The following is a 25,240-nucleotide window of genomic DNA, read 5'->3' as shown; positions in this document are numbered from 1 at the left end:
CATACCATGTGAGTTTGTGATTGGGTTACCTCACTTAGGATGATATTTTCAAGTACCATCCATTTGTCTAAGAATCTCATGAATTCATTGTTTTTAATAGCTGAGTAGTATTCCATGGTGTAAATATACCACATTTTCTGTATCCATTCCTCAGTTGAGGGACATCTGGGTTCTTTCCAGCTTCTGGCTATTATAAATAGGGCTGCTATGAACATAGTGGAGCATGTGTCCTTATTACATGATGGGGAATCCTCTGGGTATATGCCCAGGAGTGGTATAACAGGGTCCTCCAGTAATATCATGCCCAGTTTTCTGAGGAACCACTAGACTCATTTCCAGAGTGGTTGTACCATCTTGCAATCCCACCAACAGTGGAGGAGTGTTCCTCTCTCTTTCTCCACATCCTCGCCAATACCTGCTGTCCCCTAAGTTTTTGATCTTAGTCATTCTGACTGGTGTGAGGTGAAACCTCAGGGTTGTTCTGATTTGCATATTTCCCTGATGACTAAGGATGTTGAACATTTCTTTAGGTGCTTCTCAGCCATTCCATATTTGAGGACTTTATTCTTAAAAACAAAATAATGCCAAACACTGGATATCATTTTGAAATCTCTGCATATGGTCCAATAATGAGCACAAAATAGGAATTCAATGCTTATAATAAGGAAATGACATGCTCATTACTTCTTACCAGTATTTATTATTTAGAATACATTAGCTGTCCACTATATCATCTGGTTTGCATACACACACATATATACATATATATTTAAATTTTATCATGGTCTTACACTCATTTTTTGTGCCTTAATCACGGTTCCTATTCCTGTACAAACATCATGACCAAGAAGCAAGTTGGGGAGGAAAGGGTTTATTCAGCTTACATTTCCACATTTCTATTCATCACTAAAGGAAGTCAGAACTGGAATTCAAGCAGGTCAGGAAGCAGGAGCTGATGCAGAGGCCATGAAGGGATGTTCATGGCAAGGGCCATTACTGGCTTGCTTCCCCTGGCTTGCTCAGCCTGCCCTCTTATAGAACCCAAGACTACCAGCCCAGGGATGGCACCACCCACAAGGGGCCTCCCTGCTTGATCACTAGTTGAGAAAATCCACAGTTGGATCTCATGGAGGCACTTCCCCAACTGAAGCTCCTCTCTCTGTGACAACTCCAGCCTGTGTCAAGTTGACACACAAAACCATCCAGTATACACTTTTTAAACAGATTTAAACTCTAAATCACTTTATTAATCTAAAAATGAAATGAATTCACCAAACAGCTCCTATCTGCAAATATAAGCAAGTTATGGGGGGGGGGTGGAAAAAGCCAAAATTTTTTCAAAAGTAATCCAGAAGTGATTTCACAAACAAAGAAGAAAGAATAGAGAAGGTATAATCCAAACCTGCCATTTACTACACGATATAAAGCATCTGACCATGCTGCGGCCTCCTCCGTATACACCGCTCCTGCATACTCAGAGTGAGGAGAGAATCAGAAACTGTTATCAAAACATTCTGCCCAATGCAAACCCAACCAAATCTACAAAACCATGCCTGGCAATCTGTTCGTAGTCCCCCCTTTATCCTCACCCTCCTCCCAGTGCTCTGGGACACACTAAAGCAGTCCAAGAGCGCCGCCCTCTAGAAAATTCAGCAGCAGCGGAAAACAGTCAAGAATTCTCCACATGTAAAGATAGACTGATCAGCTGACCAGCTGACTCACTACAATAACTATGAAGACCCGTGCCCCCGTCTGAGTCACTGAAACGTCTGACGTAACTGAGTCCCAACACTGAACTCTCAGAAAAAGAATTTTTTTTTTAAAGAAAGATGTATTTTGTTTTACTTTAAGGGTATTTAAGTGAGCATGCTTGAGTTGTTTTGCACCCCTTGTGCATGGAGGCGCCTGTAGAGGCCAGGAGAGGTCACGGTCCACTGAAACTGGAGTCCCAGACAGCTGTGAGCCCCTGTGGCATGGGTGCTGGGACCAAGCCCAGGTCCTCTGTGAGCAGTGAGTACTCCTCATTGCTGAGCCCTTCCCCAGATCCAAGAACGGTTTCTTCCCTCATCCTTCAGTCTCAGGGAAATAAATGTCTGGATGGCTCAAGGCTAACATGGACCCAAGTGGGTTCTGCCTCCTATTGTTTCTTCTAGGATTTTCTTCCTTTGTTTTCTTCTCCATTCATCCATCATCCTTTGCCTCAGTCTCTTTCCTCCATCTCAGAACAGAAGCACTGCTCCTCTCAGGACCATTGACTTCTACTCCTCCGTCCTGTGTGTGCCCCACCTCACCACCTGTAGAGTGTGCAGTTTCAGAAATCTTCACTCAAGGAAACCAAACAATACAAAGGCTCGGTGACTCATGTCTTTTCCCACTGCTAACACTCTGACAGATACAACACCAAGAACTGGCTATTAATTGTCTATCATATAGAAGATATCTCTTCTGTGTAGGACTTTTTTTTCACTCAATATTAATCCATTAACCCATCAACGTTTATTAAATAAAAATATTCCTCAGAACTACGTGTACCCTAACACTGTGCTTATTCCTTTGTGTCAATCTGACCTAACCGAGAACCACCTGGGAAGAGGGAGCCTTAATTAAGGAACTGCCTCCATCAGGTTGGCCTGCCACCTTGATTGACATGAGAGGACCCAGCCCACGGTGAGCAATGCCACCCCTGGGTGGCAGGACCGGGTGTGTAAGCAAGCAGGCCGAGCAAGCCTGCAAGCCTGTGAGCAGGGTTCCTCCACTCCTGCGGTTCAGTCCCGCCTCTGGTTCCTGCCCGACTTTCCTTCATGACAAACCATAAAGTAAATAAACACCTTCCTCTCCAAGCTTCTCTAGTCGGTGTTTAATCACAGTGATATGATGCAAACTAGCCACTACACTCCCAAGGTCCACCAAAACCTTAATGTCTAATATAAATGATGTCTGAAATGGATGGAACTGGAGAACATCATCCTAAGTGAGGTAACCCGGTCTCAAAAGAACACTCATGGTATGCACTCACTGATAAGAGGATATTAGCCTAGAAGCTTGGAATACCCAAGACACAATCCACATATCAAATGATGCCCAAGAAGAAGGAAGGAGTGGCCTCTGGTCCTGGAAAGGCTCAGTGCAGCAGTGTAGGGGATTACCAGGACAGGGAAGTGGGAAGGTGTGGATTTGGGAACAGAGGGGTGGAAGAGGGCTTATGGGACTTTCGGAGAGGGGGAAATCTAGGAAAGGGAAAATCACTTGAAATGTAAATAAAGAATATAAAAAAGAAAAGAAAAATAAAAAAAATTAAAAAATGATGTCTGAGCTTAGCAGACATCCTGATGTCCCTCAGCACACCACACACGACATATTCAAATTCTAACTCACCTCTCCTCCTCATTTAAAGACTTAAGAGTTGATTAATAGGAAACCAAGTGAAACTGACTTCGAAAACCCTGTCGGTCTTGTTTGACACTATATCTCTACTTCCCATAAAGGGAAACATATTCAGATTAGATCATAAATTATTGTTTAAAAAGTCCTGACTACCTGTCCCCCACAGACATATTACACACACAATTAAACACTAAAAACCATAATTCTATAGTCTAAACAATCCCTCTATGCCCACGGATTTCTCATCTATACACCATCATCCAAACATATTCAATCAACAGCCCAGAGGCCACAAGAGCTATGAATGTGGCCCAACAGACCATAAATTCACTTGAAACATGAAAGGTTTTGTTTTGTTGTTGTCTTATAATTGTATAATTTGTGAGCACGAACTTTGAATGAAACAAAGTCAAGTCAAAACACCCAAAGGTTGGAAATGGCCTTCCTCGTGGAACAACTAGGCAGCTACACCGCCCCGGGCCTTCCCCACACACTCCTACTTCTCGGATCTTCAAACCTCTGCCACCTACCCTAACCAAAGCAGAGCACAACCACCACGCGTATAAATGGTGAAAGTGGCGGAGTCCATACAGTTAATTCTTTTTTTCTTTTCTACCAGGCTGAACTTGAGACAAAGGCAACAAATCACATCCTCGCTGGTAACAGGCTACATTAACTTAAATGAATTCTGTAAGAATTTACTAAATGTTCCACTTGAAGAAGTCTCCAGGAACTTCCTCCAACTCACCCTCCAGCCACTGCCCATTAGTATTCAATAATACAAATCTAATCATGCCACCTTCAACTTAGCTCATTAAAGCCCTGCTTGCTTACATGCTTGCTTAGCAGACACTCATCCCAGTGTGGATGACGACTTTCTCCCAACCGCACAGATGGACTCTTCCTTCAGTCACCCTTCCCAGCACCTCAGGAAGCCATGTACAATGGCGGCTAAGCTGGGACATGCCAGCAGGAGTGACTCTCTCTGCCCCTGCACTGTCCACGCACTGTCCTGGCACTGTCTCAGCAATGTCCCCGGACAATACCCGCACTGTTGCCACACTGCCCCTGCACTGTTCCCGCGATGTGCCAGCACAGACACCGCAATGTCCAACCACTGCCCAAGCAATGTCTCTGCAATGTCCCTGCTCTGTCCCCAAACTGTCCCCGCCCAGTCTCCACAATGTCCCTGCACAGTCCCCACACTCTCCTCGCACTGTCCTGGCACTGTACCTGCACTGTCCCCGCACTGTTCCCTCACTGTCCCTGCACTGTCCCCTCACTGTCCCTGCACTGTGCCAGCACAGTCCCCACACTGTCCCAGCAATGTCTCTGCAATTTCCCCACACTGTCCCCGCACTGTTCCCGCCCTCTCCCTTCACTGTCCTCACGCTGTGCTAGCACATTCCCCGCACTATCTCCACACTGTCCCTGCACTGTCCCCTCACTGCCCCTGCACTGTGCCAGCACAGTCCCCACACTGTCCCAGCAATGTCTCTGCAATTTCCCCATACTGTCCCCGCACTGTTCGCACTCTCCCTTCACTGTCCTCACACTGTGCCAGCACATTCCCCGCACTATCTCCACAATGTCCCTGCACTGTCCCCGCACTGTGAAAGGTGAACCAGGGACCCTCCCCAGCCCTCTGTCTATGAAGGAAGGTCAGTCAACAGGCTCCAGAGTCTCCTGCAAGTAGTTAGAGCTGTTCTGATGAGAACCACATCTACTATGCAGGGAGGATAATGCCCAACACTGCTGTGCCTTTCATAGCATCCAGTCCACAAAGCAGAAGCATTCTACTTTCAGGATGTTGGGTGGTAACTGTTATATAAGTCCCCACCCCACTATAAAGGAAAGCATTGCCATTCAAAATAATACAACCTGAGAATTTCATAAATAAAATATTCTCCTTAGACCTCTTCACTTGTGTCCCATAGCCATAGCCAGTACTCACATTTATTTTGTATTTTTAACACGGACTCTTGTAAGATAACTAGGCAACATGTCTACCATCTTCCTGAGTCTACACTGACACTAACCAGTAGAAAACAACAAAGTCGGACCCAGTTCTTAGAAGTTGGTGTAAGCCAATGCAGCAGCCACTCCCGTCTCAGCAAAGGCTGTCCGCCAACGTGCCGTCTGTGAAACAGACAAACCAGCAGTCATGATGCCACCAGCCTCGAACTACACGCCCGGGCCGTACATTTTACTACATGACTGACACCTCACACCTACTACTTTCATAAATTGACCATAATCCTCAGACCACAAATGTATGAATTTTGTGATTTCTACCAGCAAGATAGCCAATTCGCTAGTGGATCTCAGGATGAGGTCATATAAGTCTCTGTTTCCCCTCCTTCTCTCTGCCCTATTCGGGGTCCCACTGTCTCTCCTGAGAGACATCAGAAACCCACACAATGAATCCACCCCCAACTCCAAATCTCTCCACCCCCAATTTATTCAGCACTAGTACTTCTCAGGGGCTACAGTGCCCACGGAAACACCTGGGGATCCTGTTAAAATAGTAACAAGGAAGTCTAGAGGGAGGTCCTGAGAGGCTGCATCCCTAGCAAGTTCTGAGGAGCTGCTGCTGGTCCAAACAACATATTTCAAGCAGCAAAACTCTAGAAATCTGATCTGGAACAAAGCACTTACATTCCTAGCTTGCAGGCCAGGAGGATGCTAGGTGACCGGCTGTCAGAAAGTTCCTAATACCAGGCTTCTGTGAGAAATAAGGACCTGGACTAGTGGGGAGCGGGTTGTACAAACCAGGGAGGCAGAGGCAGGAGTGTGGAGAGTTCCGAGGCTAGCCAGGGTTCGCAATGAGACTCCATCAGAGGTGAGGGAGGAAGAAAGGGGTGGTCGAGATGTCCTCTGAGCTCCTCCACTACTGAGATTCTAAACTCTCTGGGATGCCTCCCAGGCTGCCTCCCACTCTGCCAGTAAAGCCTGGCAAAACTATACTTAGGTAAACATTACACTATTCGCACAGTTTCAACTTGATAGCTGTCTTCAAACAATGATGGTTTATTAAAAAAAAGTTCTATAAGATAAATATACTGTACATAGATTAAATATAAATGTCCATATCCAAGTACCTTAAAGATAAATAAACATGATTTATGCCTTTATCTAACAGTATTATCTGGAGGTAGATGCCAGGTAGGCTAATCTGTCAGTTCCCTAAAGCAGGCCTGCAACCACTCTGCTTGTGTGTACTGAGGGCAGAGGTGCAGTGGCAGCCCCCATGGTCCATTAGCTACGAGCTGACTCAGGCTAGAACACACGCATCCTGACCACACAGGACAACCCTGCTCTCTGAAACAGCCCTTTGTATAGATAGTGTCTTTAGAACAGCCTTGTCCTCTTAAGCAGTTCCAAGACACACACTCACAAAGCATTTGTCCTCCTGTAGTAGAGAACAAGGGCTCACTGAGGTTCTGCTTTATAATCACATGTGCCAGTAACCATCCTTATGATCACACTGTTGATAACATGTCTGTTAAAACATCCCTTGAAATCAGCCTGTCAGGTATGGAAACTGTGGTAATGAGTCAGCTAAAGTTTCTGTAAACATTTCCAGAGGGCAAATAGGTGCTAATGGTGGTGGAAAATGTATATTGGCAGATAATTAGCTTGAATTCTGATCAGTCTGAATTCTAAGTATTTTCATTTGACTTAGAAACATGACTTATTTTTGTCAGACAAGATCAGAAATATTTTATGATATATGTCAGAATCTTACAGCTAATGTGGAAGAGCAAAACGAAGCTCTTCCAGGGTTGTCAGTCACATTAATACATAAGGCAGCATTACAGAGCCAGCGAAGATAAGTCATAAGACCTCAGTAGTAAAGACTTCACCTTACCAATGAGAGCAGCAAACTGCTGTGCGGTACACACACACAGACAGATACACACACACATATACATGCATATATATACACACCCACATATATATACACACATATACATAATATACACACATATATATACATATGCATATATATATGTACATATACACAACAAACATATACTCATACACAGATATACAAATAAATGTAATAAAAAGTTTAAATGCCCTACCATGAGCAGTATTACAGACAGTAGGGAAAGCCAATGCATTGGTTTTGTTTATGTGAACACCTAAGAACTGAACTTCCTCTTAGTCAACACATAGTTTAAAGGATAAAAAATGGTCCATGAAGTTTAAGTCTTAACAAAGTCTAAAACATTTTTCTTAAAACACAAAGTCATGACCAGTTTGTTTTCATTCAAATTTTACATTAATGTGGTCAACACATGGCATTTAAATGCCTTCTTTCAAAATATAAACATAGCATCTCCCATAAAACTCATAAATCCATATAAAAATAAAACATGACAGGCCTTTAAAAAAAAAAAAGAGAGATGATGTCTTTCAGCATAACATGGGCCACTGCAAAGCTTCAGGCACACATTCACATCTAAGCAAAAGATGTTAATAGATGCTTGCCCCAGAACCTAGACACTAACAAGCTTTGATACAAAAGCAAGCCCCAAATAATTCAAACAAATAAAAAAGCCTGGGTGCCTAGGGCAGTGCTTGGCAATTTTAAAGATGAAATTGGAACAACTAACAATCTAAATGGACCTTGAACGAAAGCCGTATGGTTGCGCTAAACAAGTCCAATCCCCGAGGTAGGCAGCAATCATTCCTGGTGGCCCTTCAAGGGCTCAAGCCTTCCCAGAGTGCACTTGGTGTAGCTAGGATCCTCCCTCCTTTTCTGCATTAGAGTAACCAGTGAGAACCACTCTTCCTTTAAAAGTCTCACCTTTCTGTTGTAAATGTTATTACCATGTCTCCCAAAAGTGCCCTCAAGTCTGCAAGTGTCTCAAGGCACCTTAGGTAAATGGCACTAAACACCTTCTATGTTGGAGATATGCAGTAGTAACAACCAACTGAATGTGGTCTCCATAACTGAGCATCAGGGCCAAAAACAGTAAAACACACACACATACACACACTCCCTTAATGGGCCCTAATTAACACTCATTAACATCTGAGGCAATTTACTATTGCTAAAAATAATAGAACCACATTACATTCACATAACATCTCACAGTTTACAAAGCACTTCCACATATATCCTCAAATCTCAACCTCACCAAGTTCTTTCAGATGGATTTTTTTAATCGCCTTTTCTCCCTCTGACAAATGAGGCTGAGGGGGTTAAAGGACTTATTACAGGCATCACATCAAGTGGAGAGGCTCATGGTTAAACACAGGTCTCCAGTTTCTCAGTCAATGCTTTTCCCACCAAAAAGAAAAACCTAGCAATGTGTGGCTAATTAGTACCTGCTTTGTAATGTTGTGTTCCTGGGCAGTTCCCTGGAGTCCCAGGAGAGGCCCCGCTACCTTCAGCAGCAGAAAGTAAAGGAAGCAGGGCTGGTGGCACAGGGCGGACTCAAGCCCAGAACAGAGAGCTCCAAGTCTGTCCCACACCTGACCACAGGGCCATACTATTTCCATCAGGTCAGCGGACACTTACCAGTGAACAAGCTAGCCCCGGCATCAGATACACATGGGCATAAATGTTACCTCTGCCTTGCTCTCTATACAAATCCAGATGGACTGTAAACTGGTAATTCAGCATGAGTATCTGCAATACACACAGCACTATCTACCTCCTGGAGTTACAATGAGGATTAAAGTAGTTAATTTTTATAAAGAACTTGAAACATGGCCTCAAACTGTAATATCTTTGCTAAATAATAAACTACTATACATTTTTTAGGCATTATACATCAGGATACAACAATGATGAGACACTTTAAATTTTTTGCACTTAATTTTGCAAATTACAAGAAGTGACCTCTGCTTTGTTAGCGTGGAGGAAAAAAAAAAAAGAAATGTTATTTGCTGTGCTTGTTAAGTTTTATCTCAACTTGACAAAGCTGGAGGCTTCTGGAAAGAGGGAGCCAGCGTTGAGGGTTTCCAGCTAAGATGATAAGTCATAAGACCTCAGTAGTAAAGACTTCACCTTACCAATGAGAGCAGCAACCTCCCTCCATCACAGCAGCCTGTGGGGGTGTTGGTGGGGAGCAGTCTTGATATTGACTGACACAGGAGGAATCAGCCCACTGTGAGCAGAGCCATCCTGTGCCAGTAAACAGCACTCCTCCTCGGCCCCTGCTCCAGTTCCAGCCTCCACAATCCTGCCTCAAATTTCTACCCATTACCCTTAGAAAAAACTCTAAGCTGCAAAGTGAACACCCAAGCTGCCTTGTCCTGGTCTTTATCACAGCAACAGAAAGCAAACGACAACACCTGCACATAACAAGTCAGTCTACCAACTAAAATTTTATTTCACTTAGTGTTCAGAGCAATGGGTCTGTATACTTCCCTGGTAAGCATGAACGTATCTGAATGAAGCCTACTTCCAGCAGTGGAGATTGGGAGCCTCGGCAGCACATCTAAAAGTACAGTGCTATATACACTGGGAATCCCAGCACTTAGCAGGCTGAGGCTGGAGGATTGCTGCAAGTCACCCTGGATTACACTGGAAAACATTGGCTAAAATAATCCTGCAGAAAAGAAATGCAGTTCTCTAACCAGTAAACTCTTTAAAGCCAAAGTCGGAGAGCAGTACAACTCATAGCTTGTAGACATGTAGGCACTTAAGAATTAAGACTCGGTCACCAGATTTTAAAAGCTGTTAACAAAGATGATAGGTACTCTTCAAAGATGTTGAATCTTCTACATTTAACATCATTACTTCATCCTTCCTCAACCCCCACTAGATATACCCTTCATCATTTCTGGGAGTTCAAGGACAGTAGTCTCCTCTGGAACACTGGCCCCAGTAACACAATACTCTCCTATACCAAATCAGAGGTCTTTCAAATTACTCTTTTTTATAACCTGTGTGTGTGTGTGTGTGTGTGTGTGTGTGTGTGTGTGTCTGTGTGTCTGTGTGTACAGGTACAAGCGCGCATGGAGGCTGAGGACAACCCTAGGTGTCACCCTGAAGAAACCACCTAACTCCTTTAAAACAATGTCTCTGATTGACCTGGAGTTCGTGTGTGTGTGTGTGTGTGTGTGTGTGTGTGTGTGTGTGTGTGTGTGTGTGTGTCGGTGTGTACAGGTACAAGCGCGCATGGAGGCTGAGGACAACCCTAGGTGTCACCCTGAAGAAACCACCTAACTCCTTTAAAACAATGTCTCTGATTGACCTGGAGTTCCTCCTCAGGGTTAGGAATGCGCTTAAGGTGCACACAGGAGCCACTGGATCCAATCCCTTGTACCTAAACACAGGAATAGTAACTGCGACTGGTTCACGACTCTTCATGTACCTCCCTCCCAGGTCAACCAGAGAAAGCCTCAAAGCCCCAACGGCAACCAGGCCTCCTGACTCCAGGAAGCATCATAACCTTACTTTTGCTAAATCCCAAGGATAAACCTCCCATTTTTCACAACAGCCATCTGGGTAATTCAGATTTCTCCAGAAGGAGAACTAGAGGGATTTTCTGTAATTTAAATAAGAAACTGAGATTAATGCCTAATGAAAAGGAAATTATTCCAAGATTTCAAATTTGAAGCATAGACTCCTGTTTCTAAAGTGTAGAGAAGGGGGATGGACATGACCGTGATACAGCAAGTTGGCTCAGTGAGTAAAGCTATTTGCCACCACCCCTGACAACCTGCGGTCTGTCCTGAGCTAGAGAGATGGCTCCGTGCTAAGAACACTCACTGTAGGCCCAAGATGGTGGTGCACACCTTTGATTCTAGCACCTGGGTGACAGAGGCAGGCAGCTCTCTGTGAATTCAAGGCTAGCAGAGACTTCCAGGACAGTCAGGGATACACAGAGAAACCCTGTCAAAAAAAAAAAAAAACAACAACAAAACAACCTCACTGCTCTTCCAAAGGACTGGGGTTCGGTTTCAGCACCCAGGTCCAGTGGGCTCAAAACCACCTGTAACTCCAGTTCCAAGAGTTCCAACACCCTCTTCTGACCTTGCCAGGTACTGAACACATGTAATACACATACATCATCCAGTCAGGCACACACATGTACACAGAAAGTAAGTGTTTTTTAAAAGTAATGGCAATGTATGAAAGAAATTAAAGCATAAAAAGGAAAAGCAGTAGTAAACTACCTGAATAACCTTTTCTCTCTTATTTTTGCCTCAACAAATTCAAACGTCACTAGACCAAAAATACTCCATATCATAAATCTAAATTTCCTATTAAATATAAAGCAAAATTCTCTGGGGAAAAGAGAAGCATTTTCAATGAGTGAAGAAGACAATTACTCAATTTTAAAATGGAGGGACAACTCCAATTCCCTACTTCCTACCTTAAACAACAGAGAGCTAACCGAAATGACAGCAAGGGGTGGTTTTCCGTCTTGGGAAGAGGAAGGCATTCCCAAGAATGGCAAGGCCTGAGAACTCGGAGGGGAAAACTGGGAAAAGTGAACGCATAACAAAAATATTAGAGATTTGGGAAACAAATCATTTCCCTAAATGAACCTCCCAAAGAGATTTATAAATCATCAAGAGAAAAGCGTCCCACCCAAGTCAGATTAGTGACGTAAACAGGCACATTAAGCTACCAATGTAGAGAAAAGCTCAAGAAAACATGAAGAACAGTTTAAGGTTTTTATTTCCTCAAGAATATGTTAAGCATATTCTTCACCCACAAATACAATCACCACCAACTCCTGCTGTCGCCTACCTAAAAATGCAGTGGGGAATATGTGTGTGCATGTGTGTGCCTGAGTTCAAGACGGAATAAGTCTGGTTACTAGAGCAGGATCTATATATAAAAGCTCCTTGTTATTTAAACCCAAAAGTCATCAGCAGCCAGGCCACCCCATCTTTCTAAGAAACCATCAAGGAATTCCTCCCTTGCTTCAGCATCTGGGATACATCACTGAATCTTCCAGATGCAATGTAACTCTACCCTTCTGCACCTTCTGAGCTTTGAAGGTTTCTATTCTCATACTAAAAATGAACAGTAATTCTTCAGGGAATCAATTCACAAAACTTGAGACACAGTAACAGGAAATCATTCTCAGACCCTCTTAAAAATACCTGGAAATTTGTTTCCAGAGCTCACAAATTATGTTTTTGCTACCATATATGATAGGTAGATGGATGGATGGATGGATGGATGGATGGACAAACGAATGGATGATTTGTAGATACCTCTCAAAGCAATTTTCACGAAACAGACTTTACAAATCAATACATAACAGACGTAATGTAGAAAGTTTCTCAACTATTCACACTACACAGGCAGAATCATGAACGGGTACTTCAGTAGAACTTAACATAGATACTAGAAAAATAAACTGCATAATTAACTTTAGGTTAAATTATGTTGAATTTTTAGTTTTTTTATATGGAACAATCTATATGTTCCATATACAATAATAAATTTATAAGAACAATTAATATAGGATATTGTAGCACAACATATGCTTAGAAAGAAGTTTTTCAAATCTACTCTAATTTTTTCTAATTCAATGATTTCTATCTCCAACAATTCCATTCTTCTAACTACTTCAGTTTCAAAGCAGAAGCAAGCCCGAGCTGATATTCTAAAACTCTGCTCCTTCTTGGCCAGCTGGTCTAAGTTCTATCCTAAATCTCCCAAAGAGTAGGTAGCAACGAGGTCTAAGTTCTATCCTAAATCTCCCAAAGAGTAGGTAGCAACGAGAATGAGATCTAATTTCCCTCTGTACAACGAGCACCCAGCTGCCGGCTTCTCAGTTACAGGCTCTCCCCTTACAGTCCATCACAGTGACATGCCTCCTCTCAAAGGCACTGATTAGAAAGAAACCAGGAAATGTGTAAAGAACAGTTATCAACCTTCATATTGAATAATTAAAACAGAAAGAACATCTAAAAGTAGTTAACCTTACAAGCTCACAATGTGGAGAAAAGGTCACTCAAGAACCTATCAAAATCTGGGTGTCCTCTTAATTCTGATACTGAATTGACCTGAGTTTACTTTCCTCATCTAGTAAAATATAACTGTACTAAATTCTCAGTTTTTCTGAATTCTATAATCTAATAAGAGTAGTGGGAATTTTCAGTCTTTTTAGTACTTCTCCTCTTGCTATCAATCTCTAGACACTAGGGCACAGGCACACAGCCTACCATGAGCTATACAACTAACCAACCAGAGCTGGACAATGGCTTCATGGCTAAGAGCACTTGTTACTCTTTCAGAAGACCCAGACTCAGTTCCCCAGAACCCACACTGTACACAGCTCACAAATGCCTAGGACTCTAGTTCCAGCATTGTGGTGGCCTTTTCTGGCTTTCCTGGATATCTACCTACCTACCTACCCACACACACACACACACTCATAGGTGCATAAACATACATACACATAAAACAAATTTTAAAAACTATTCAACCTAAATTATATCGAATAAAAAAAAAACAACAACTATTCAACCAGCAAGTTTTGAGCTATGGGGTTCCTCTACATACTATTACAGTAAGCTACGTAAACCAAATTGTGAAGGGAACATTATGAATCAACTAAGAAAAGAATTTAACTGCAACTCACCTCTAGGATCCAGATTCTACCTTGGGAAATATCACTGGTGGACAGAATAAATAAAACATTATTTATCTTCTTTAGTCTGAATTCTATCCAAACAGACGTCTGCTTTGACTATAGCATATTAGATGTAAAATCTGCTTTGACATCTATTAGATGTAAGTTCTTTCTAGGTGATTTGACAGTTCTGAACCAACAACACAAAACTCAAAACAACTACAACTTACAAAATCCATCTAAAAGTAAGCTACAACTTTTAAAATTTGAATCAATTAGGCCTCCTGATAGAGTCTCAGAGTGATAAGTCTGAAGAGATCTTGGGTTTGCAATATGTCCACGCTCAGCATTTTACAGATGAGGAAATCACAGCCCAGCACAGGTTAAAATGAATACCCAAGTATTCTGCTACCTCACACCCGTGGCCCAAGCAGCAGAAGGACAGAAAGATTTAATGTTGAAAGTCATAGTGAGCTACAGAGCAAGCAAAACCTGTCTCACAAAAGCGGGGGCGAAAGATGGGGCTCAGCAGTACAGGACTCCTGTCTAGTCAAAGGCTTTGGATCCCTCCTCAGCACCAGGAGGAAAAAATGCACCAAATCATATCAAGTTTACCAACTCACAGAACAGACTGGTTTCTGAAAAACACACTACCATTTCCTCCCAAACGAGGGGACTTTTACTCCCAAATTTTTGTACTTTGATAAGCATTTAGTTTACTTACTAACCCTGTCCCCAAAACATACCCAGAGCATCAGCCAAATGCAAGAACCACATGGTGTAGCTTCAATAACAAGGCTGCATGTAGCTAGCCACACCCTCAACATTCCTGGATAAGAAAGAAGAAAGCTCTCCCAAAGGATACATTTCTCAGAGTAAGGCACAAAACTCCCATCTGTTTATAAAAGGTCAAAATCTGGACCAATGTTTCAAAAGTTAATTGAATATCAAACCCAATGAATCTGTAATGAAAAGCAGCATGGCCCAGGCTTACTCCTGCTACACTTAAAACTAGCCTGGTACTTGACAAGAAAGTCACATGTTGCAACACTTCATTAACCGCGGCAGGAATACGAAAAGATCCACCGGACATGTGTGGTACAAAACACATTGACTCTTCCTGCTTGGGAAAAAGGAGAAAAACTAAAGGAAAACAAACAAACAAAACTGCCATTCAAATCCACTTACTCTTCACATTTCTTCACATTTCTAAATAGAATTTTCACTGATTACTGAAAAGCCTCACAACTAAATTATTTCACATTATATTCAATCTTCAATTGAATATATTTATATAACTGAAAATGAGACTAATTTTTTTAAGTCAGGCTTCATTTAGAAAAATTTATGCCAGAAATACTGGAAATTTCTTCCTTTTTTGCTGAAATATTCATTTTCAAGTGCAAAATATACACTACATACAAATAAAGCATCTTGCCCACTTTTAACACATCGCTACAACTGCAGAAGCTACTAGATTAATACCTCATTCAGCAAGACTTTATCATTAAATGTGTTCAGAATGAATAAAAACAGTATCAAATCTGAAAATATGAGAAAATATTTCAACACAAATACGCGGGACAGCTAGGCTTGGTCTCCATCTAAAATACTAAAAAGTGTTCCAGAATGACTCATGACAACAAGAAGACCATTACACCCAAAATACTTAAGCAGTGCTTCATTAATCGGTGACCACTATCAAGCATGATTAAAATTACTGCCAGGCAGTGGTGGCACTCGCCTTTAATCTCAGCACTTGGGAGGCAGAGGCAGGTGGATTTCTGAGTTCGAGGCCAGCCTAGTCTACAGAGTGAGTTGCAGGATTGCCAGGACTATACAGAGAAACCCTGTCCAAAAAAAAAAAAAAATCACTATACCACAGAACTTAAAAAGCTCTGTCACAGCTAGCCAAATAGCCTAATGTTCTTTAATCAAAGTACCATTAAAAACCATTCTCTCCAGATCCTGGAGTTGTCAGCTTCCTAGAATTTTCTAAATTCTTAGTTGAGGCTTCATGGAAATCTAAACAGTCTACAACTTTAGGTTAAAAAATACCTACCACTGCATGAGGCAGGTGTTTGGTTTGGTTATTATGCTGTCTTTAGAAAGCCAAAGGTAAATAGAAAGAGTCTGCCTTAGACGTCCAGGACACTAGGCTGGGTCCAAGCCTTTGGTGCCAGTGCGACATAGAGTGGACAGGGTCTCAGAACGTGGGCTGCAAGGGCCTTCTCTTCCCAGAATGTTAGGAGACACTTTGATAAGGCCTCTTCCTCAATTTTCACAAATGCCAGGTGTTTTTAAAGAAATAGTTTTTCCATAGAGTGGACTTTCAGAGTTCATAATCAAGCCTACTTGATTTTGCAGTCCAAGACTGCATAAAATGTGACACCTAACAAAGTCATTAAATGTACGCTGCCTCATTTGACAGGTATCTCATTAAATTAATCTCAATGGTGAGGCATGAGATGCCTTTGAAAGAGAGGAGCTGTTTACTCTAGGAAAACTTTGAGGGAAAATTGTTCTCTCAAAGTCCACAAAGCTCAGTCACGTGAAACAGAAGACATTAATAGTATGTGGCACATCAGAAATCTCCGGCCATGGGAGCAATGCCTCTGTGTGCATGTGTGTTTAACACATCCCTGGAGACCCACACAGGATGGAAGTCAAAAGAATCAGGACACACTCCACCAGCTGCTTAACGAAATTACACAAACTCAATTCAAGAAACAAGTAAAAAGTCCAAGATTCATACAAGGCATGGTGTATGAATTCATACAAGGCATGGATCCTATATGAGGTCAGTGAATGTTACCTTCCTAATAAAACAAAAGCTGATTCAATTTTTTTTTTCTTTTTCCAAGACAGGGTTTCTCTGTATAGTCCTGGCTGTCTAAATTCAATTTTATAAGACGAACAAACACCTTATGCAACTGTTTAAGGCAACTGATTTGACAATCCACTTGGCTTTGTGGTGGTAGTGCGGACTGGCCTGTGAGCCTCACACATGCTAAGTCTACACTCCTGGTGAATTCTTACCTCAGGAAAAAGCTAAAACTTATAACCTGAGTCTTCACAGACTGATTTACACCTGTCTTTCCTCTACACCCATTCTTATGAATACAAAACCACCACCATTTTCAAAACAGTATTGTAAAATTCAAAGAATGCTGTTCCCGTGTTCTGACACACCTAAGAATTACAAAATGGTACAAGAAAAGGAAAAACACTATTTACTGTTAGAGTACTGGTAATTCTATTTTCAAATACATATACTCTTTAGTGATGGGTATTTTCATTGCTTTAAAAGGAAAGATCACATAAACCCTACTCTCAAGTTATCTGTTCAGATAGTTTCCCGGTAAATATTTAACAAACAAGAATACTTGGGTAAAAAACTAATCACTCCATTGCCTTCTCTATCTTAAGTATCATAATTTATAACCATAATACTTAGAATATTTCAACACCTTCTGTACTGTACTCAGTTGTCAATCTTGGTTCTTTACATTTTGAAAGGCCATGTGATAAAAACAGTCATATGCACTTTACAAGGAACCCCACATAGGACAAACCGGGAACAGCGCCTCATTATAAACATAGCATGCTTTCTGAAAGCTTTTAGGGAAAATTCAAGTGTAAATGAAATTCAGCACCAATTCATAGAAAGTGAGTTGAATTACAAAACAGAGGAGCTCTGCTCCCTAATCTCAGCTCTGCCAGGGGCTGAAAACCCGCAGCAAGCAAGCGTCAGATGGACGACCTGAAAAGAAGACTGACACCCGGGCTCCTCCCTAATGGTGCTTGAAGAGACAAATGAGATCATCTAAGTGAAGCTCTTTCATGTTCTAGAAGACAATCAAAGCCCAAAGTATGGGAGCTATCCAGCCATGGTCAAAAAAGTCACATGCTTCATGTGAAAGAGAACAAATATATAAACGTAACAAACTGTTAAGCACCAAAAACAACAAAATCAGTTAAAACCCTTTGTACTTTCAATGCACGATTGAAGCACTCACTGGAGTTACAGGATCAAACCATACTCCTCAGTGCTACTGTAATCACAGTAATAAGAGCCTGCTTGTCAGTATGCTGTGGACGCAACCTCCCAGGTTTGAAGGAGAGCATGGAAGGACTGAGCATTTCCAGGAGAGAGAGTAGAAATATGGGAAGGAAGCAGGCTGACCACCACGGAAGCCCACATAAACACACCTTCCAAAACACATGAGGTGCAGCTGTGTTCTCCATTCTGGCAACAATCCTTCTTGTTGCTAACAATGTGAACTAAGCAGGCAACTGGAGCTAATGTAAAAGGCAATGAAAAAATTCAAGACTTTACTACTGCCTTATGACACAGATGACCAGGGAGTCCTAAACAAAACAGCTCATTCATGCTAGGTATTCATAACTTAGATCAGGTAACTGAACACCTAAAAGTCTTTTAACTTAAAATTAGTCTTTCAGGTAAAACTTAAGGTATATGATTTTTAAAAGGAAATTAAACATTAGCATAATTAGCAAACTTGAGGAAACATTAGATAACATTGAATTGCCTAATATTTTGAAACTCAAAGAATGCTTTTGTTGTAAGTACAGTACTAATTTTCAAACTAAGTTTTCAGTAACTGTAATCAGGTAGTTCTCATACAAAATTGACTTCATTTAAAGACTTTCAGTTTACATTACCCTAAACCATTCAAAGTAACTGTAAATAGTTTTCAAGGCCCTTCAACCACCTGAGACAGATTATAAGTACTGAAAGGAATTGAACAGTGACCTTCATGAGAATGGAAGTTCTCTGCTGGACAAGGACTTTGTGAAAAGAAGAAACACGGTGGCCGAGAAGGCAAAAACACAGCTAGTGATAATGTGCTCGATTTAAATATAGGGAAATAGTTCCAAGCAGTCTCAAACTTCCTAGCTCTCTTTAACGCCACCTAATTCCACTAGGAAAGACATGCAACAATAAATGCAAGAACAGACTACATATAAAATGATCAAAGCAAATCAATACAGAATTCTCCAGTATCTTTTCAAAGGAAATCATTTAAAACATACATGAGTTATCCTCTCACTAAACAAAAGCACTAACAATCAAAACACAATGGCCTCCTTTAGGCTGCTACATTCCAATGGAGCACAAAAGCAGTTTCCAGGAATCTCATCAGCCTAGTCAACATCCAGCCTTTACCATATGTCCTCCCCATGGTCAGCTACGTGACACCACCTTTCAGCAGCACCCTTCTGTTAGTGACAAACATCCCTGACAAACCCAAACAGCATCTAGTGATGCTGAGTTCTCTTCTATGGCAAACATCAGTACGGAGATGCTCAGTATATTATATTAAATCAGGCTTAAAGTAAGTCCAACTTCACTCAAATACCAAAATATACAATCCCACATCTTTCCAACAAGCAGACACCTTCCTTCTACAACACAGGCACACAAGCTTCAGATTCAAGAACAGGCTGGATAACCTGTGTAGGGCGTCCTCGTTGTATCAGTTGCTTTTATGAGCATGGACACACACGCCTGCATCTATTTATGCTGTGCTCATAGAAACAAAGCAGTAAATTCACAAGGAGGTAACAATTACTACCTGTCCATAAACAAACAGAAAAGGTTTAAATAACCACACATTAAAGATTTCACCAGAAATCAGATCATTTTTAAACTGAGATGAAAGAAAACAGCTTAAAGCCTACTCAGAATATTTTAGGCGCTTCTGAAGACAAACAAAATCTCAGAACTGATCAGCATGGAGTCATGAACAAAGCAGAGAAAAGCTTCCTCCAAGTATTAAAGCATTCTCAGTTATTATTATTGCATAGCCCTTGTTTTATACCCATTTCCCTCTATGTGATTAAGAAAGACTATCATTCTCATCTGAAACCGAGTTATTTCACCAGTCACTGGAACCACAAAAGAAAAAGATACAGTTGTTGCTGCTACACTTTTCTGGACCTCCTGCCCCCCCCCCCCAAAAAAAACAATAAAGGGCGTATCATCCATTACGATATTAGCTCCATGAAAATGCTATTGTATTACAATTTGGTTTTCTTTACAGGGCAAATATCAATCAAAATATCCACTTAAATTCAGAAAAGCTTCAATAAAACTTAAAAAAAAAAACATTTCATCCAGGGATGAGGTCTCACATGTATCAATGTGAGTTAAAGACTAATTCATTCAAACTAAACTGCAACTAGGACACATGTTGAACTAAAACAAAAACACTAACTGCAGAGAACTCTATAGGAGTCATGCGGTTGTTAGTATACACACCTAAATATAACCCCTAAAGTTTTAATGCTCTTAAGCTAACTCCTTCAACCAGAGAATGCAAGTAACGTAGGACGCTCAAAAACAATCACCAGGAGCCATGTAACTCCACAACTTAGTGCCAGCCAAGAGGAGAAACTGACTGGTCACACCCGGACAAGCACTTAACAGATACTAAAAAACGCTAGAGAAGAGTCAGGTCCTATCAGAGGCAGCAATCACACATTATTAAGTCTAGTCTGGTTTCAAGCCTCCCCCACCCCCCAAGTTCTGACAATAAAGGCTGTATGACAGAAACAGGCCAACTCATTTTTCATGCAAGATTCAAACTTGGAAACTGAAATAAAGCAATGAAGGAGGGCCAAAGGTAAACAGCACTCAAAACGAGCATATACACTCCCCGGGTGTCTAAGAGGACTCAGTGGGCAAACACGCGCGGCAGCCAGTGGCACAAACAAGAGCAAACTCCCAGAGGCCCACACTGCACTGCATTGTCTATGAATGGGAAACTGGACAGTTGAATAGGGAAGGCATCGTGGAGCATTTTAAAGGGTCAGCAAGTTACCTGGAATCCCAAACCGCCTGCAACCCAACGAACCAGAGCTGAGACCTGGAGGAAACCACCTTTACAGTTACAGACTGGTACCCCTCTCAGGTGTTACCTGTTTCCTGTATTTCCAGGTGACTGTGTCACCTTGCCCACCTGGCTTTCCAACCTCAGACCTGGCCACTCTACTAAACCTTGCAGATTGAAAGACTACTCAGTTTGGTACCTGCAGACAGCAAGTGAACAAGCTAGAAAAGTGCCAGCCAGACGCACCAGGCCCCTCAAATCTTTTCTCGATCCCTGCCAAGGTTTGAAGCCATACATAAACATGCAGGCAACTTCCTTACCTGCATAGAATCGGATGAGGCAGCCAATCTCCGAGTCCATGCCTTCCTCCTGCACCCTCCACAGCTCCCCAAATCCCAGTTGGAAGAGGTAGTCATTTTGGATCTGCAATGGCTTCTCATCCGCTTCCAGGCGCCTGGTAGTCTCTCCATGGAGCTGTACATACAGGGAGGGCGGCAAAGATGTCTTTTGCACGATCTCCCGGTTCCTCCCGGGAGTCGACAGAGGACCGTCCGGAGCTGCAGGTGTCACCGCCTTATCGACTCTGGGACCCTCGCCCGCCATCACGCCAGTGCCGTCTAGGCCCGTCGGGGCTTTAGGCATCAGTAAAGCCGAGGTCTCCGGAGAAGGCGGCCCAGGCTGCGCGGGACGGTGGGGCGGCCCGGAGGGCCCCATCAAGACCACGGCGGGATCAGCCTCCAGCTCCTCGGACGACGACGAGGAGCCGCCGCCGCTGCTGTAAGGGTCCAGCCGGTCTGACACGCTCTCGGCGCTGGGGCTCAGGCTGAAGCTCTCGGTGTCGGAGGCCGGGCGCGGGGCGCGGGGCGGGGATCCGGGGCCGCCGGCGAACACCTCTCCGGGGCTGGAGTCGGAGGGCGCGGGGCTGACGCGGGGTGCGCAGCGCGTCCAGGCGCCCCCGGGCAGCGGCAGGTCGGCGGGAGGGCACCGGACAGCACCGACGGTGCCGCTCGAGGGCGGCGGCTCCACGTCCGTCCCGAGCTCCGCGCCCGGGATCTGCTCGCTGGCGGCGGCAAGGGCGGCAGCCGGAGGCGGCCTGTGGCCCAGCACCTTCACCACCCCGCCGCCGCCGCCTTTGTGGCCCATCTGCAGAAGCCGGGCGGCCACCTCGGCGGCCGTGGTGTCCAGAGTGCAGAGCACTGGGCGCAGGTAGGACGAGGCCATGTGGCGGTCGAAGACGTGCACACAGCCTCGCTGGAGGTGCTGCCTCACCCAGTCCCTGTCCGACGGCTGCAGCTGCAGCAGCTGCCGGTGCTTCAGGAGCAACGTCTTCCTGTCCAGGCTCCGAGTGCACAGCGACGCCGAGGCCGAGCAGGACGCCGGGAGGCCGCCGGTGGCCGAAGACGCCGAGGACGGCGACGAGGACGCCGAGGCGGCGGCCGACAGATTCCTCTTCAGCCGCCCTCTCTTTAGCAGCAGCGAGTTGGCGCCGCCGCCCGCCGCGGGCCCCGGGGCCGCCCCACCGGCCGCGGGCTGGGGAGCCCCGCGCCGCCGCCTGCGCCCGGTGCCCCCCGCGCGGCCGGGCAGCGGCCCCGGCGGCGCCTCGGCGGGGGCCTCCTCTCGCGCCGCGCCGCTGTTCCCGCCGCTCGGGGCCGCCGCGCTCGGCGCGGAATCCGGACTCCGTCCGCCCTCGGCCGCCGCCGCCGCCAGGGCTCGGTCCTCACCCGTGGGGTCCGCGAGTCGCTGTGCCGGGGCTGCGGCGGCGGCGGGCTCCATCGTAGCGGGGCTTCACGTCGCTCCCCCAGCTCCGGAGGCAGCGGCGGAGGAGGAGGTGAGGCGAAGGTGGGAGACGGCGGCGGCGACGGCGCGCTGAGAACGGAGACGCCGATGGCGTTCGGCGCGGCCGTTCCAGAGGATTATGTGGCGATCCGGAGCATTCCGTAGGTGTCTCGGTGTTCCATCCCGCGCGCCGCCCGCCCGTTTCGCCGCCACCGCCCCCCCACACACACCCTCCCCGCGGGTCGCGGGCTCCCCAGCGCCAGGCCCCGCCCGCTGCCGGACAGCCTCAGCTCCGGGGAGCTGCGGCCCGAGCTCGCCTCATGAATATTAATGAAGCGCGGGAAGGCGGGCGGTGGCGGGGCGGAGTTGCTCATGAATATGCATCGCGAGCATGACGACATTTCTGGGGAGAGCTGGAGTCTGGGGGCGGGGCCTCAGGGTAAACAAACGTGACGTGTGCGTACGGGGGGAAGGGCGGAGCTGTTTCCCAGGAGGTTTGTCCTCGCCATAGACGACAGGTGGCGAGAGGGGCTCACGTTGCACACTGGGGGTTGTAGTTCATCTCCTGATCGAGCATACAGAAGAAACCATTAGCGAACTACAAGACCCAGATATCGTCAGGTTCTGCCCACCCTCTCTTCCAGCTTCTGGCCTTAGTTGGTGGGTACTGTGCCCTCTGCTGTTGAACTCTGAGTCCTGTGAACGTTTTTTTCATTAACTTGCTCCTCTCCTGCTTGCTGGTTGAGTTTTATTTTCCCGGCTAATTGAAATTGAGGGCTTTCAGGGACTCTAAACTCTAGGTAAGGCCTTTGTATGAGACAAAAAATACACAGTTCACAGGATCGCTGGCCTGGTCTTCCTGACTTTTTCTGCACTTTTTTCAAGGCTCGTGAAAACCAGCAGTATTTCGTGGAAAGCACTCAAATTAAACGCTTCTACCTCTTCCCCTATTAGGACAGAAATAGCTAAGGACTTGCTTGGGGCCTTGTATCCCGTTGGTTTTAAGTTTAAAAGAAGCTTAACGACACAAAGCAATGGACGAAGGAAGAAATATTAGAATAGAAACATGGGATAGGCGATAGACTTGCTTTCTCCTAGTCCTTTCTGGATTTTTCTTTCCATACTCGGGACAGGGGAGAGGGTGAATGAGACAATGTTTTCCAGTATAGTCCGCTCTCCATACCGCCTTCCTCAAACTGCTCACCACCACCGAGGCACTACCACCACCTGTGTTGCATGAGTGTTTACTGTCACAATTTATGATCTATAAACTTACCTTTTTTTATTGGCTGAACCAAGTTGGTTTAGGGCAGTTAACTATTTGAAGTAATTTGATAAACATTAGTTATTGAGTTGTCACTCTCATGATGGCTTTACAGATGTAGAAACTCATTTTTGAGACTTTTAATTACATACTATCCAGGACCTGCCTTAATTTTTAAAAACTTGGGCAAGATAAACAAAACAAAAACAAAAAACAACAACAACAAAAAAGCTGGGCAGTGGTGGTACACGCCTTTAATCCCAGCACTTGGGAGGCAGAGGCAGGCAGATTTCTGAGTTCGAGGCCAGCCTGGTCTACAGAGCGAGTTCCAGGACAGCCAGGGCTACACAGAGAAACTCTGTCTGGGGGGGGGGGGGGGAAATAAAAAAATAAAAAAATAAAACTTGGGCAAGAGAGAGAGAACTGAAATTCCTATCAAGGCCCCTTGTTTTGATGTTATCTACACAGTTTCGTTGGACTGGGATGGAGAAAGCAGCCAGGACAAAAATAATTTTTCATTGAGTGTTAAAATTCCTAAAAATTATTTACTGTATTCTTTTTTTAAAGTCGTTTCCGGAGTTAGATGGCTCAGCAGCTAAGAGCATGGCCTGCTCTTGCAGAAGACCCATACAATAGCTCACTCTGAAGATAGTGCTCCCATGTAATGCATAGACTTAGTTCAGGCAAATCACTCATATACATAATGATAATAAATTAAAAAAATAAGTCCTTCCTGACACTCAGTAGGCTAAAACAGGTAGAACTTTATGAATTCAAAACTAGCCTATTTTACAAAGCAAGCTCCAGGCCAGCCAAAGTTGCATAGTGACACCCCATCTCAAATAATGATGATGATGATGATGATGATGATGATGATGATGATGATATCCTGTACTTTAACATTTGGTTCCAGAAGACTAATATTTATTATAGGAATATTATACACACATGCACATATATTTATCGTTATAGGTCCCAGTGGCAATGCCTTTAATCCTACCATTCAGGAGAACAGCAGATCTCTGAATTTGGTGCCAGCCTGGTCTACATGGTGACATCCTGTCTCAAAACAAAAGAAGTTATAGGTGTCAAACACGTTTAGAATGGAGGCTTGATTAGATCCAACTGGATTGGATTTAGAATCACCATGGAAACCCTTGGGGTATGTCTGTGAGGTGAGGTGCCCTGAGCACTGACAAAGTGTGCCCTGCTATCTGGAACTCCTGCCACTGCCCTCCCTGCCCTGCCCTTCTCTACGCTCAAACTGAAAGCCAGATGTGTCCTCCTTTATTTAGATATTTGGTGAGCTTTTGTTAGGTGTTTGCTACAGCAATACAGTAACTATCTCCAAATAAAGAAAAAGTGGATACATCCCCCAGCACACAGAAGAACAAGTG

The 25,240-nt window shown here is 44.2% G+C and overlaps 1 protein-coding gene across 1 annotated transcript in view; it reads right to left on the bottom strand.

Moving 5' to 3' along the window:
• The window catches only part of Phlpp1 (PH domain and leucine rich repeat protein phosphatase 1), a 224,839-nt gene extending 201,974 nt beyond the window's left edge, over positions 1-22,865 (bottom strand). Inside the window, exon 1 of the mRNA XM_052200302.1 lies at positions 21,124-22,865. Coding sequence (XP_052056262.1) covers positions 21,124-22,576 — 1,453 coding nt within the window. The 5' untranslated portion in view covers positions 22,577-22,865. The remainder of the gene's footprint in view (positions 1-21,123) is intronic.
• Positions 22,866-25,240: the final 2,375 nt, after the last annotated feature.

This window comes from Apodemus sylvaticus, chromosome 12, assembly GCF_947179515.1.
Source record: "Apodemus sylvaticus chromosome 12, mApoSyl1.1, whole genome shotgun sequence".
In the NCBI taxonomy this organism is placed as follows: Eukaryota; Metazoa; Chordata; class Mammalia; order Rodentia; family Muridae; genus Apodemus; species Apodemus sylvaticus.
The sequence above is the reverse complement of the archived record's forward strand: the minus strand, read 5'-3'. Positions and strand labels throughout refer to the sequence as shown.